The sequence below is a fragment of the Ictidomys tridecemlineatus genome, chromosome 2 (genome assembly GCF_052094955.1).
Source record: "Ictidomys tridecemlineatus isolate mIctTri1 chromosome 2, mIctTri1.hap1, whole genome shotgun sequence".
Lineage (NCBI taxonomy): Eukaryota > Metazoa > Chordata > Mammalia > Rodentia > Sciuridae > Ictidomys > Ictidomys tridecemlineatus.
Window position 1 is genome coordinate 3,888,837 of NC_135478.1, and position 14,982 is coordinate 3,903,818.

A 14,982-nucleotide genomic window follows, 5' to 3' on the forward strand; every position below is an offset into this window, starting at 1 on the left:
CCGAGGGCGGAGCTGGGGGCGTGGGGAGGGATGTCTAGGATGCTCCGGTTTCGTACAGCCCAAGAGCCCCAAGACTCCTCTGGGAAGAGAGGATAGGTAATTCAGTGTTTTCAGTTTTTGTTTTAGAGTTCCACCTGCTTGCCTCAGTTTACCCTTTTCCGTTCCCTAAAGAGAGCGAGGGAGGGAGACGTTAGGGATTGGGTTTCATAATCTCTTTTCACTTGACCTCTCTCTCCTGCTAATCCTATTCAAGAACTAAAGTTCTCGCTTTTTCCAGACGTACGCAAGAACTCTGAGCTGGCTAAGCTTTTCGTCTGCCCGCCCGCGCATGTCAGATTCCCCACTCAGTTACAGAAACAGAAGATCTAGAGGCGTTGCTCGGTGTTCCTTCATTCTGCCCGCGCGCCTTCTTTCTAGGCCTCACTCAAACAGGGAAACGAAAGATCAACACGCGGCGCGGCTGCACAGTCGCTTTCCTATTGGTCAGAGGCCCCTGAGCTGCGCGGGTCCGTCCTTCCCCGCCCGCCCACCTGGGCGGAGCCTCCAGCTGACCTAGACTGCCTTAGCTTTTCAGTCCCACCCGCCAGGCAGTCTTAAAGGGGCGGATCCAGACGCCGAGCTGACTGCTCTCTCGTGACCTGCCTGGCGGACAACTGTGTCCTGGGCGCAGATAGGGGTAAGGATTGGGTGGCGGAGCACTCGAGTTGGGACTTTAGCCAGTCGCTCTCGATGCACCTGCCGAGCGTCCCGCCCACTAGTTTCGGGTGCAGTTTCTCGACTCACCATCAGAGGGCCCACTTGATAGAGAACAATATAATAATAATAATAATAATAATAATAATAATAATGATAATAATACAACTAACGCTGATTCAGTGCATGGCACATGCCAGACCTTTTACTCACTTCTCTCATCGTCCTCGTCAAGACTCTAGCTTTCCTACTTTACGGATGAGGAAACAGAAGGTTATACTTTCCCGTCCTCATTCCCACTAAAAGGCAAAGCCGGGATTTAAATTGATCCGGGACCCTTAACCATCTTTCTATATGTTAGAAGGGATTAAAAACCCAGATGTGGTGGCGCACGCCTGTAATCCCAGCGGCTCAGGAGGCTGAGGCAGGAGGATCAAGAGTTCAAAGCCAGCTTCAGCAAAACCGAGGTGCTAAGCAACTCAGTGAGACCCTGTGTCTAAATACAATACAAAATAGGGCTGGGGATGTGGCTCAGTAGTCGAGTGCCCCTGAGTTCAATCCCCAGTACCCACAAAAACTAAATAAACACAACAACCCCCAAAACCCAGACTTGGTGCACTCCTGTAAACCCAGCGATTTGGAGGCTGAGGCAGGAGAATGGCAAGTTTGAGGCCAGCCTGTGCGATTTAGCGAGGCCCTCAGCAACTTATCCAGAGAGACCCTGTGTCCAAAAAAAAAAAAAAAAAAAAAAAATCAATGCTGAAGTTGTGGCTCAGTGGTGGTATGCTTGCCTTGCACGTATGAGGCCCTGAGTTTAATTCTCAGCACTGCATATAAACAGATAAAATAAAGGTCTATTGAAAACTAAAAATATTTTTAAAAATCTTAAAAATCATATCAAATCAAATCAAAAGGACTGATGTATTTCAGTGGTAAAGTGCCACTGGGTTCACCCCAGTATATAATCATCATCATCATCCATTTATTGGTACTGGGATTGAACTGAGGGTGCTTGACCGCTGAGCTGTAGCACCAGTCCTCCTATTATTTGTTTGTTTATTTGTTTTGAGAAAGCATCTCTCTCTAAGTTGCCCAGGCTGGTCTTGACCATGTGATCCTCCTGCCTGAGACTCCTGAATGGCTGGATAGAGGCTAAGCCACCACTCCCAGCTAATTTCCTTTTAATCGTCACTCTTTACCCCAGAGTCCTCTGGAGGGGTCTTGTGACTATCATCACACTTCATCCAGAGATACAGCTTTGAGGGCTCATTTGCTTCTCGCCCTGCCTCTGCCCAGAAAGCTGTGCTTGAGTACCTCTGTAGCTTGCAGATGTTTTCATTCCTGGGTGTTCCTTACGGGTGCCCTACAATATTTGGGATACAGATGTTTTCCAATGAGATGCCCCAAGTATGTGTTTTCTCACAAATGTTTCCCTGACAGTTGGCCCCGGTACGCTTGCACCTCTGTCCTGACGATTCTCCCCACAGATGTGCCTCAGTGCTGAGAGTGCCTCAGGTGATTCCAGGTCTTCCCTTGTATACAAGCGTTCTTTATTCAAGGAAATTTGTCACCTCACAGGTATGTTTTGCAGCAGGCGTTCCTCTGTGAATGCACGTACAGCTCCCCACGGTGTGTTTCAGTTAAATATTTCCCTTTATGGGTATGTTTCCGTATCAGTGGGTCCCCTGCAGGTGTGTTTTGGACAGTTATCTCCATACCTCTCCACACAGGAATTCCTCATACAAGTGGTGTGCATTTCGTAGGTGAGCTATGCATTCTTTTCCAGAGCAGGTGTAGGACACCCAGGAGTGCCTCGGTCTGGTGTTCGTTCTAATGCGCATGTTTCCAACACAGGTATGCTTCCATTCAGCTGTACTCCGAATGGATGAGATTCGACGCAGATGTCTCGGTAAGTATTCTTACAGGTAAACATCCCTGCCCATGTCTCCTACACGGATTTGCTCCCAGCCAGGTGCTTACTACACAGGTGTCTTTCATTAGGAACTCTCCTAATGAAAAGTGCCGAATCTACCCAGGCGCGGTGCCTCACTCACCCGTGCCTGCATGCCCCGAGTATCTCCACACCTGTACGATCCTGAAGATGTGCCAGAAATACCGGTGTCAAGGCCTCACACCTGCGCGCTCGGGCCCTTTCGCTACCCCGCCACGGTGGATTGGATTCCCGTTACAGGTGCGCCGGCGGCGCGGCCCCGCCCCTCTTGACTCCGCCCCCTCTTCTAGGCTCAGGTGCACTGGCCGGAAGTGCCATCCCCTCCCAGGTGAGTGACTAAACTTTCCGGGTCACGTGAGCGGGCGGGGCTGGTGGGGTCGGAGCGAGCGACCGGCGGACTGACCCAGGGTTCGGGTGAGGGACCGGGACAGGGAACCTGAGTGAGGTCAGAGACGTCCGGCCAGGTAGGGAGGTGGGCGCTCAGCAGGCTGCCCCCGCCCCCACCCTCTTGCCCTTTCCTCTCCCGGCCCAGGAACGCGGCCCGGGAGTTAATTTTTAATCTCTAAACTCGGCCGCGGGGGCGGGGCGGGATCCGGGGTGTCCTGGCGCTCGTCGCCTCTGCCCTGGGCCTGCGCCTGGGTCCAGCCCCAACCCCACGCTCCGGCCTCTCCTCTCGTCCCCAGGTGCTGGGTCTCAGGTACCCTCTGCCCAAGATGCGGTAGAAGCGGCGAGCGCGAGAAGCCCGGGCCCGGCGCCGCCAACCCGTCGCCCAGCCCATGGCGACCCCAGCCCTGGGGCTGCTCTTGGCGCTCGGCCTGCCGCTGCTGCCGGCCCTGTTGGGCCGAGCCTGGGGGCAAGGTAGGTACTCGCCCGGGGCGCGGCGTGCGGATTCCCGGGTCTCTCTGCTGAGGGCCGGCTCAAAGTGCTGGGCACCTGGGGCACAGAGAGGGTCCAGAACTGGGAAATGGGCATGGGTTGCTTTGGGGCGGGGTCCAGGGGTCAGGGTGGGGGAAGAGTTCCTGACTCCTTCCTCGGGCAGCGTGGGCTGCTCTATCAGAACTGAGCTCTTGAGGGGGTGGAATTTGTGGGCTGGGGTGCAGGAGGAAGGCGCTTCACCTGAGCAGGTGAAGGAAGGGAGGCGGTGGACCTGAATGTCGGTTGTCGCGGTTTTGCCAGAGCCAGGAGGAGGTTGCCTGGGTCGCAGGGTCCTGCTGACATGGCTAGCCTTAGGTGTGGACTCAGCCAGCCACTTCTGCAGTTTCGGCAGCCTGAGGGGGAGGTGTGAGTCAGGAACTCCGGGGCCAGGCAGGACGCCCAAGTCCTTAAGGGCCCAGGGCTGGAGTGGTGGCTGTGGGGGGATGGTCGGGCTTCCGCCAGGTTCTATTATCATAGCCCCCAACTCAACACAAACAACTGATGGCTGATTACTCCCTGCTGGGCTCTGCTGAGCTCTGCTGAGCTGGGCCTGGCCCCAGGCTCAAACTGCAAGGTGGGGGTGGGGGCCCTCTGTAATCTCTCTTCCCATAAGAGACTTGGGGGAGCAACTTTAATTGGGGACTGCTGCACTTGTGGGGAGGGGTGCCCCAGGAAGGTGCAGAGGGACTGAGATGAGGATCCATTTATCCTCTCTCCCCAGCCACCACAGCACTGAACACTTCTTCGGGGAATGGCACTACCCCGCCCTCTACCCCTAGCCCCAGGGGTCTGGTGAGTTGGGGTTTATGTGGAAGGAGGGCAGCTGGGATACTATGTAGGGGTCCCCTGTGTGGCAGGTGGAGGGGACTGCCTCCCCACTCCCTAGTGGCAGATCAAGGTGGCACTGGAGAGCTCCAAGTGTGAGACTAGGATAGCAACAGGACAAGGGGGAGACCTAAAGTCCCAGAATAAGGACACCAAGAGTCCTGGCAGGATCCTCATATGACAATCATAAGGAGCCCAGAGCTGGCAGGTGTGGTGGGGGCAGGAGTCCCGGATGTGGCAGGTGGGGGGAGCCTTGAACCCCCAAAGTAGATGAGGATCCTGGAATCCCGGGTGTGGGGGGGCAGATCACCCAAAGTGGCAGGTCTGAGTGTGTGGGGGGTTAGGAGCCCCAGATTCAGCTCTTCTGGGATGATTCAGGTGGGTCACACCTGTCCCCTCCCACTCCCCGAAGTCTCCGGAGGCCATTACTGCTATCATCGTGGTTTTCTCCATCCTGGCTGCCTTGCTCCTGGCCGTGGGGCTGGTGCTACTGGTACGGAAACTTCGGGAGAAGCGGCAGACAGAGGGCACCTACCGGCCCAGCAGCGAGGAGCAGGTGGGTGCCCGCGCGCCACCGCCCCCCAACCTCAAGTTGCCTCCGGAGGAGCGGCTCATCTGAAGGCTGTGGACAGCTGCAGCTGCCCGCTCTGCCCAGGACTGGCCAACACCCCCGCGCACAGAGCAGCCGCCACTGAGACACCAGCTCTGACGACTCGGGGGCACTGGGGGGCGCTGGCCTGGTGGCTGTGCAGCATGCTGCCTCTGCTCCACTCTGCATGCAGCTGGGGGGCCGGGGCGGGGGCCACTCCTGCTTGCTGCACCGTCTTCGTGTTCACTGTGCTGTGTATTGTCCCCTGCAGCAGGCCCAACAACCCCCTATCCTTTCTTTCAGTTCTCTCACGCAGCGGAGGCCCAAGCCCCCCAGGACTCCAAGGAGAAGGTGCGGGGCTGCCTGCCCATCTAGGTCCCTCCCTTCCTCCATCTCGCTTCCTTGCTGTGTGACCTTGGGGAAGGGGTGACCTCTCTAGGCAATGGGACTCACCCAGTGCTTGAGAATAGAAGGGAAGAAGGTGCTTCAGAGACTTGGCTCCCAAGGGCAGGGGGTGGGGGGCTGCTCACTTTTTATACATTTATGTAAAGTTGTAGTGAGATGTAATAAAGCTTTTTTGAGTTGGTGGGAACATTAGCCTAGATGGAGAGATGAAGGTAGCCGTGACTTGTAAGGTTATGGGGGTCCTAGGGGCGTGAGGGGGCTTCTTGGAAGAGAGTGGCTTTTAGGTGCACCTAGGAGCCAGAAGGGCTGCCCCTGGAGGGGTTTCTGAGCAGCGAGTAGGCCCCCCATAAACTCACCAGGACAGACCAGCTTTGGGCTCTTGTGGCTTTATTGAGGATCCAGGGTCTCCTCCAGACCCCTGATCCTTATCCCTCAAAACACTTCTTAAGATCAGCAACTCGGGGCCTCTTCCTGGCCTGGGGCTCTTGCCAGTTGCTGGTGGGTGAGGTAAGGGTGTTGGGAGTTCCTGGTTCCTCGGGGCACCGGGAGTGAGCATGTTCTAGCAGGACCTTGGGAGGCTGGGTTCTGGGGTTCTTTGGAAAACTGGGGTCTGGGGAAGACTCAGGGGACTGGGGTGTCCTGACAGTATCAAAGTTGGGTTCCACGGGGGCTAGAAGTGGGGGACTTTCTGGAGGGCTGGGCTGGGTGTGTGCCTCGGAGAGCCTGGTGCAAGGGATCTCCCGGGCTGCAGGGTGCTCAGTCGCCTTTGGAAGAGGGGAGAGACGAAGGGTTGAGGGCTCAGTGAGAGGAGAGGACTCGGGGTCCCCTGGGCTGCTTGTGTCTGTAGAAGCTGTTGAAAGCTGGGACGGAGAGATGATTTCTTGGCTGGAGCCTGAGAGCAGCTGGGAATTGGGGTTCTTTGAGGAGCAGGTGATTTCCAATGATGGCGTGTTTGGAAAGGATGGCAGGTCTGCAGGCAGGGACAGGGGCTGGGGCTCTGGCAGTTTCTCTTCATCTGGTTGCCATCTTGTTCTTCCTGGTAGGTCAGGCTGGGTGGGGCATGGGAGGAGAGCAGGTTGCTGACCTGCTGCTGAGAAAGAGCTGGCAGGTTGGACGGGCAGTTGGGGAAAGATTGGGTGGGGGGGTGGGGACCCTCTCACCAGGCTGAAGCAGCTGTCCAGGTCCCCTCCGTGACAGCAGTCTAAGCTCTGACTTGGCCTCAGGCTGCCCATGCTCTTAGTCTGTACACTCAAACTGTCTAGAATCTCACTCAGCAAATCCAGTTCTTCTCCGGACCCCAAAAAGTTGCTGTCCAGAACTTCTTCTGCCCATGGACCCTGGGCATCCTCAGGGCTCAGGGGAGGTGTCCTGGGTGAGAAAGGGCACCCCAGGTTTCCTGAGGCCTCCGCCCTGGTGGGTCTGCTCTAATGTTTGGAGAGCCTTCTGACCCATCCTGGTCTTTCACTTCCAACCTCGGTCCCCTTTGAGCCTTACCTCTCCCCCAGGGGCTCAGAAAGTCCCTTTTCTGGCTTAAGTCTCCTGCTGGGGCGAAGCGGTCTGTTCTACAAAAGACGGGTGTGGAGAGGGCAGTGATGTGGAGCTGCAGAATCAGGGGGCTGGGGCTTTCTGGAGGAGGGTGCGTTTGAAGTGAGCACCAAATTTTGGTGTATGTGAGGAGTGAGGCGAGATGTTCAGGCAGAGACTGGGGGGGACGGGTGGAGGATTTGGTGATAATTCCAGGTGTGCGCCTGGGAAGCACGTTCTTACCTGTCCAAAATGCTGGGTGATAGGCAGGCGCTGCTGCAGGCGATCTGAGCGGCTGGTGAGGCTTGCGGTCCTCAGGGAGCCTCCCCTGTGCAGGCCAGAGTCCCCATCCTAGGAAGAGGATGCAGGACTGGAGGCCCCTTCTTCTTCCCTCCCAGGGCATTGCCTCCCATCATTGATGGCCTTACCTTGTACAGCAGTAGGCTCTGCATTCCTTTCAGGCCACTCTTGGCCTATGGAAAAGCCGAGGGGAGTTAGACCTATGGGTGACTGGACACTGGGCATCTGAGGTCAGCCCTCTGCCCCCTAGCACAGCTGTGCCTTGCCACAGGACCTGTCTCTGTGCCTTCCAAATACATTCACTACTCCCTGGGCACCACCTCTGAAGTCAACATAAACTTTTGCCCCTTGACTAATACAGAAGCATTTCTGGAGGCCTAACCCCACATAAAACAGGGAGTGGCCCTACAGCCTTGTAAAAATGTGTCACTGTCTCCATCAAACAAAGAATAAACTTGGATGGACAATTTTAAGCCCCAAGAAACTTTCAGGCTTTGGAGAAAAGTCGGGCAGAAGCTGGGATGTATCCTCTGAGGACAGGAGTCACCAGTGAATCTTTGGCTGTCTATGTTAAATGGGCAAGAAGTGATTCTGACCCAGCCGAGCCTGCTGGGGGGACCTGAGAGCCGGAGGACTGTTCCCAGCTTGGCTGCTGCATCAGCTCTGATGAAGGCCTTCGCAGGACTTGCCTGTCAGGGTTAAGTGACCCATCGCCCTTGGAGCTTCAGAACGTCCTCGGTCCCCTCCCCCTCGTCACCCCAGCAGCCTGGCCTATCCTGCCCAGCTCACCGAGCGGTACATGATCCTGACTGCTGGTTGGGTCTTGGCTTTGACCGAATGCAGGAGAGCACCACCACCTTTCTGTGGAAGAAGGTTGCCAAAGGAGAGACTTGGGATGTGGGGCCACCATACTAGGGCTGGGCCCCAGGCCCCACTCCCACCCGGGCTGTGCTGCCGGCCAATTCCCCCACCTCTATAAATGAGCATAATCACGGACCCAATGGAGGACTATTGTGGGATTAAATTAATCCAATCAACATGTAACAGTGTTTGGTGTTACTACCTTTAGGTGGTCGGCCCAGAGCTGATAGGAGCGGAGGGTGCCTGGGGTGAGGAGAGCAGGTATCATCCAAGGCAGGCACTGGCTGGGGCTTGGTAGGGGGAGAACCCGGGAGCCAGCAGGGGGCTCACCTGAGGAATCCCTGCAGCAGCTGATCTCCTGCTCAAAGGTATCGGAGAAGCCCTCCCCCGAGTTGAGCTTCTCCAGCCGGGCTTCAATGAACTGCAGAGGGCACAGGGTCAGACACACCTGGATGTCAGGGCTGTGTCCACCTGTGCCCCTTCCTGCCCTCCCAGCTCCTCCAGAGGCCCACCCTAAGGTCCAGGAATCTGGAGCCCACCTCAGGAAACAGAACCTACTCTGTCCTGGCCCCAAGTCAGGAGCTGTTCCCAGGGATCTGATTCCCTGACTGGGACCAAATGAGAAGCCCTGCCCTTCCAGCCTGGCCCGCCCCTTCCTGTGAGCCTGCCTTCAGGGATCCTAGAACCAAGCCTGGCATGGAAGGATTTTGGAGTTCCCCTGCCTTCTCCCAGGAACCCAGGAGTTGGTCCTGCTCCCTATTCCCACATTCCCAGGACCCAGGAGTCCCTACCTACTTCCTCCTCCACCCAAAAGGGAGTCCACAGTCAGGACCTGCCTTCTCTACAGACTCACAGATGCCCACCTAGGGGTCCAGGAACTTGGGCCCCCCTCATCCATCCAGGAGCCTAGAAGTAGGTCTTTTCCCCACCTGGGGATCCTGGAGTTGGGGAGTCCCCTGGGAGCAGCCCCAGCCCCCTCCTAAGATCTCAGAGGCCGTCCTCAACCCACCCCTGGGAACCCAGCAGGCCCTCTCTGGCTTCACCCTCGGGGTTCTGACCCACCTGCTTGAACAGCTGCAGGTGTACAGCCCGCTGGTGGAAGGCCTGCAGGGGCGCCCCGGGCTTCTGGGCCAAGAAGGCTTCTTCACTGAAGGTTACAGGCTGGCCCTGGAAGAAGGAGCCCTGTCCTGAGCTCCCAGTGGCTCTCCCGATCCCAGCCACCTCCTTCATTCTACCGTAAAGCTGCCGTGCTCCTGACCCCCTGCAGGGACTCATGGGCCATGGGATGGTCTTTTACCTCTACAGAGTTGGGAGCCTTGCGAGAGCTGCAGAGCAGGTATGGTACCTGACTCAGGTGTTCCCAGGTAACCTCTGACCCCTGCTGGGAGGAGACTGTGGAAGGCAGGACAGAGCCAGTGTAGGGGGTGGGAAGTCCTAATGGGGAGGCCACTAGGGAGCGTTGGAGGTGAAAGCCAGATGTGTAAATGACCCTGGAATCCCCTATTCTATTAAAAGAATAGTTATGAAAAATGTGTGTGGGGATGAGGGAGCTTGAGAGCAGATCAGGGTTCTGGATTCCACTCTCCCACTCCACGTGGAGCTTCTCCAAGCCTCGGTTTGTCATCTACAAAATGGGGCTTTAACAGTAGCCATCTCAGCGTGAGCATTAAATAATAGCAAGACCTGGCGTTTATGGAGGACTCTGTATATGCTAACACGGTGCAAAGTGCCTGGAATACGCCGATTCGCCGACTCAAACAACCCTTTTGGGTGGGCACTACCGGCATCCCATTTTACAGGGGAGCAAACAGAAGCACAGGTCACTCCTCCACGAACGCTCCAAGTTATTAGCGTTGTGAATCCTTCAGGAACCCAGAGAGCGAGGGAGAGCGCGCACGCGGGAGCGAGCGAGAGCCACCTCTCTGCTGCATCTATCCCTGCTGCTCACCGGGCTGCAGACCAGCGCATCGCGGTAGCCGCCAAAGAGCAGGGCCTGGGCTTTGAGGAAGAGACGGGACACTCCTTCCCCGGGGCTCAGCGCGACCTTCCTTAATCTTAGCCTCAGCAAGGACACCTGTAGGTAGGGCCAGAGGGAGGCACTGAGTGAGTCAATGTGAGGTTTCCGGCTCCTGGAGAGGAGTGGGAGGGGGTGACCCTGACCACGTCTGGCGGCAGCGTCTGCACGTCTTCGAAGGGCGTCTCCAAGGTATTGGAGTCTATGTTCAGTACCACGACGTCCTCCAGGGCCTTGTCGCGCACTCTCTGCGAGGGTTGGAAGATGCTCTCTCAGAGCCTGAGGATCCCTCCCAGGTGGGGAAGGGGACCCCTCCCGCCCCGCCACCTGCGGGGTGGCGGTGCGTTCTCACCTCGGCCAGACTTGCATGCACTCCAATGAGGTAGGGCATAGGCGCGCTGCGGACCGAGAGCCAGGGTCATGCAGGCACTGCCCCCACCCCAGGCCTCTTCCCTAGGCCTGCCCCCCCTTCCAGGCCCGCATTCCTCACCAGCAGTAATCCAGGAGGTGCGGGGGCAGCGTGGGGATCAGCACGTGTTCCCAGCGCATGGGGTACAGGAGAGCACAGGACGCGTGAACACAGGAAGTCAGCTGGGGACAGATGAAGGGTTTAGAGTTAGGGCCTCCTAACTTCAAGGACCCTCTCTAAGTCGATGGCTCAAACCTTCCCAATCTCTTATTTCTCCTCCTCCCTCACCCTGCGGAGAAATGGGGGAAAACTCGGACCCCTTTAGGAATCAGATGGAGACCAAGAATTTGTCTAATTACAGTCCGCTCTGGGTACCTGAGGATTCTGCAAACTCTGATTCAACCGACTTTGGGTCAAATATATTTAAAAAAAAATGCATCTGTGCTGAAGGAGACTTTTTTCCCACGTCATTATTCCCAAACAATAGAGCGTAACAACTATTTACATAGTATTTACACTGTATGAGGTATTTGAAGTCACTTAGAGATGATTTAAAGTCCATAGGAGGACATGCATAGGTTCTATTCAAATACCATGCCATTTTAGATAAGGGACTTAAGCATCTGCTGATTTTGGTATCCTTTGGGGTCCTGGAAGCAATTCCCCCGAGGTTACAGTGTTACGGAGAACTGTCTCGTGCTTTTCAGTGGGTGGAGCCAAGACTTTGCCTGTCCTAATTCCTCCCTGTAAGGGGCAGAGTTAAGATTCAGCCCGCTCAGATCCCATTCCTAGGGACCGAGCCATGGCAGCCCTCCACTGACCCCAACCCCTAAAGAGGAGGGACTCTAAGGCAGCTCCCGGTTCCAGCTCACGGTTCCCCGGCCCGGTGTGTTCAGTACCCACCCATCTATTCCCCTAGGGGCGGAGCTAGAATTTAGGGCTCTAGGATCTTATCCTCCAGAGGGGCGGAGCCAAGCCTGCCCAAGGAGGAGGAGCTACACCACACGCACTCGCGTTCCACCAGACAGGGCGGGTCAGGTGGAGCTCCCACTGTCAGCCCCTCCCACTGTGTCCTCCCCCCGGGTGGATCCTGGCCTTGTCCTCTCCCCCGCCTCACCGTGCTGAGCTTGCTGGCAGTGAGCAGGACTCTTCGCTCGGCTAAGAGCGCGGCGAACAGGCCCACGATGTTCTCATCTGTCACTGCCACCACCAGCTCCGTTAGGTTTCTCTGAGGAACAGAGGGGCACGCGCTGAGCGTGGGCAGACGCCAAGATCTGGCGTTCCACTCTGGGTTCTGGGACCTCTGCCCGCCCCCGGAGTTCCCTCCCGCGTCCCTACTTACATTCTCAGGAATGGAGGGCAGGGAGCCGGAGTCCGGAGCCACGAAGCAGGAAAGCTGGTGGGGGCATTGGTGGGGGTAAGCAATCAGTCTGCGAGTTGACCTCACCTGGGTGCCCAACCTTCCAGGGACCCGATTCCCGCTCACCAGCCTGCTGTTCCCGGGGGCAGGAGGGAGTATTCCGTGCACACCAGAGATGGTCACTCCACCGCCCTGGGGGACAGGTATAGCTGCGTGTTCCTCAGGGCTGGGGTACATCCTCCCCATCCATCTAACGTCCGTGGCCCAGGAGTTGGGAGCTACTCACCAGCTCCGGCCCTCTTGAGACCTGGGGCCCAGGAGGGGGCTGCTGCAGCAGATTTAGAAGAAGTTCTTCAGCCTCGGAGACCTGGGTGGAAGTCGGGGAGTGTCTGAACCAGGAGGAGGGTTTGGGACTCTGAGGGCCTTGGCTCAGGCCAGGTGGCCTCGGAGGTGCTGAGGGACTCAGGACCGGTCTGGGAGTTCAGCGAGGGGCTGGAGACAAGATGGGGCAGGGGCTGGGACTCTGGCAGGAGTGAAAGGGGAGCTGGTCTCACTTGGTCCTGAGCTAGGAGGTCCCCCACTGTGTTCAGTAGCTTGTAGAACACCTCGAACCATGGCAGGTGACTGTGGAGAGAGGAGGGGCTGAATGGAGTACCGTGGCCGTGGCCGAGGCTTGGTGCTTCCCACCCTGTCCCAGGCTCTCTTTCCATACCTGAGGATGCATAGACAGCTCTGCGCACCAGCTCGCAGGCGGCAGAAACCGAATCTGCGGTTGCCGGCCAGGTCGGTGAGGGCGAATGTGAAATGCTGGACGGCAGGGCTGGGGGGCTCCCTGGAGGTGGGCAAGACTCTCGGGGAGTCCTGATAATCCAGCTCCCCATGCCCTACTCCCTCCAACCATGCCCCCAGTGCTGTGCCCACCAGGCTGGACTTTGGGTGTTCCGGTCCCTGGTTTGTGGATCATTTGGTACCTGAGACCATGAGTTCATGGGTCCTTGGGTTTCTATGCATTTAGGTCACTAGTTACCCAGGCCCCTGATTGTCTGGGTCCCTGGGTCTCCAGGTCCCTGGGTAATGGGTCTCCAGATGTCTGAATTGCTGTGTGTTTAACACTTAGGGTCCCCGAGAGCCTGGGGTCCCTTTGTCTCTGCTCCTTTCCATACCTTTCTACATCAAAAGGAAAGCAAAACTTGGGCACCATCTGCATGGCTTCCTGGAAAAAGGAGAGAAGCAGACTGACAATCAGATCAGGATCCGTGGGTTCCAGTCCAGGCACAGAGCCTCAGCCCTCTAGGGACTGGCCCTGGCCGGAAGGAGCAGGAGGCCCGCCTGAGTACCTGGTCCCTGAAGTCTGGGGGGAACTGCCGAAGAATGGGAGGATCTGCAGGGAGAGTGGGCTGCTAAGTCCAGGGCGTCAGGCCCCTCCTCCATCCCCACCCCCAGGGCCCCAAACTCACCTTCCTGTAGGGAGGCAGGGCAGGCTGCCTCGAAGAACCAATCAAACACCGCTGGGGGACCCCCTCTATGGGACAGAAGAGGGCTTAGAGGACCCAGGGACTTGTTTCTGCATGTGATTTGTGCCTGTGTGTGTGAGCAGGTGTGCTGGTGTGTGACTGGTGTCTGTGGTGGCGTGTGTGGCTGTGGGAAGCTGTAGGTGCAGGCCTGTGAGTGTGCAGCAGAGCCAGAGAGCACAGCAGTGTGGATCGCTGGATGCCTGCTTATATGAGTGTGTGTGTGTGTGTGTGTGTGTGTGTGTGTGACAGAGCAAGTGTGCGGATGACCATGGCTGTGCGTGTTTTGGGTGAGTGGGCATCTTTGTGGTTTGCCTCTGTGCCCCTGGGTGAGGTTTTCCTGGGTCCCCATGGCTGACCCCACCTTCCTCACTAGAGGAAGGACAGCAGGATGCCCTGGTGCTTACTGTGAGCCCTGCAACCACCCCCACCTTCCCTGCCCCCACACCATGCAGAGGATGCTGGGACTTGGGCTCCAGGAGAGAGATGGCAAGACCCAGAGGAGACCCCTGAAGACACACGGTGCTGTCCACGGAGTCCCTGGCACTTTACCCTCATTCGGGCACGAGTCAGGCACCCACCCATGTGGACACACGGCTTCTCCCCCCCTCACATCACCCACTCTGCTGACTCCCAGAGCAGCCACTCACACCCCCCAGAGGCACAGTCCAGAGGAGCCGGTGAAACCACCCAGAGCTGGAAGGAGAGAGAGGAGGGGCCGAGCGTGGCCCAGCAGGCCCCAGAGAACACACAGGGGAGGCCAGCTGAGGTCCTGCCCTGATGCCTGCCGCCTGTCCCAATGGGTCACTGTACCTCCCTGGCCGGCCCCCCGCCATAGCTCCCCACTGCCCCGGCCCAGGCCTGGGAATCTTGGCCCACAGGATGAGGGAGGGGCAGCTCTTACTCAGCTCTGGATCCCATGGTCCCTGCAGGGCTGGCCCAGCTGGGCCCTTTCCCCAGGGGTCCTGGGGGCCTGTGCTTGCCTGGGGCTGGGCCCTGAGCCGGCTCGGCTTCCTGTGTGGCTGACAGAGGAAGTTTAACGGGTGACGTCCTCCCTGACGGAGGCCCCTGCCCCCACCCACTGTGAGAAACCTAGGCGTCCGGCTGCTTAGGCTTCTCTGGGATGGGTGGCAGTAGGGTCAGGCTCAGAGGCTGAGCCTTCAGGTCATCCTGGAGGCTGGCCTATGTCCTGTCCCCACGGTCACACTCAGGCCTTCCCCTCTCCTTCCTTACTTCAGGGAAGGCGAGGATTCAGTCTGCAGAAAGTGCTTCCTCTTCCTTGCACTCTTGCTCTTTCCCTGGGTCCATTCTCACCAGCCACCCCACACCCAGCACCGCCAGAGGGAGGTGGCCCAAGGAAAGGACACACGGGAGCCAAGGAGGGGGCGCAGAGGTCGACACAGGCAGAGCAGCAGACAGGCCCCCCACACAGTCATACTCGCTCATACAAACAGCCCCAGATGAGGGACAGGCAGGGGAGTCGGAGGGCGGGGGCTCACTGAACACCGGAGGGCTGCTCAGGGGTTTGGCCTGGTCCCTGTGATTCCCAAGCCTCTGCTCCCATCCCCCTGAGATAGCTGAGCCTTTGGCACCCACCTCCACCCTCTAGGGAGAAGCCCCTGCTT

The 14,982-nt window shown here is 57.7% G+C and overlaps 2 protein-coding genes across 4 annotated transcripts; one reads left to right on the plus strand and one right to left on the minus strand.

Moving 5' to 3' along the window:
• The first annotated feature begins 14 nt into the window (after positions 1-14).
• Positions 15-8,246, plus strand: Crb3 (crumbs cell polarity complex component 3). Of its 3 annotated transcripts, none has more exons than XM_078034602.1 (7): positions 15-2,602; positions 2,695-2,972; positions 3,328-3,502; positions 4,281-4,351; positions 4,763-4,940; positions 5,277-5,324; positions 7,301-8,246. In XM_078034602.1, exons 3-7 carry the CDS (start codon positions 3,421-3,423, stop codon positions 7,429-7,431), a joined length of 510 nt encoding a protein of 169 aa, XP_077890728.1. In that variant the 5' UTR covers positions 15-2,602; positions 2,695-2,972; positions 3,328-3,420; the 3' UTR covers positions 7,432-8,246. The 3 variants fall into 3 exon arrangements, with proteins under 3 accessions (XP_077890728.1, XP_077890737.1, XP_077890734.1); XM_078034611.1 differs by having other exon boundaries at positions 22-2,602; positions 4,797-4,940; XM_078034608.1 differs by having other exon boundaries at positions 24-2,602; positions 4,797-4,940; positions 5,277-8,246.
• Dennd1c (DENN domain containing 1C) lies at positions 5,749-14,929 on the minus strand. The gene is made up of 23 exons (XM_040290569.2): positions 14,262-14,929; positions 13,304-13,368; positions 13,184-13,227; positions 13,010-13,059; positions 12,559-12,678; positions 12,401-12,470; positions 12,133-12,213; positions 11,973-12,038; positions 11,829-11,882; positions 11,604-11,714; positions 10,568-10,668; positions 10,430-10,475; positions 10,224-10,325; positions 10,012-10,137; positions 9,126-9,230; positions 8,394-8,484; positions 8,266-8,306; positions 7,992-8,063; positions 7,331-7,375; positions 7,146-7,253; positions 6,873-6,940; positions 6,539-6,746; positions 5,749-6,427 (listed from the first exon to the last, which is right to left on the minus strand). Exons 1-23 carry the CDS (start codon positions 14,276-14,278, stop codon positions 5,804-5,806), a joined length of 2,415 nt encoding a protein of 804 aa, XP_040146503.2. The 5' UTR covers positions 14,279-14,929; the 3' UTR covers positions 5,749-5,803.
• Between the last annotated feature and the right edge of the window lie 53 nt (positions 14,930-14,982).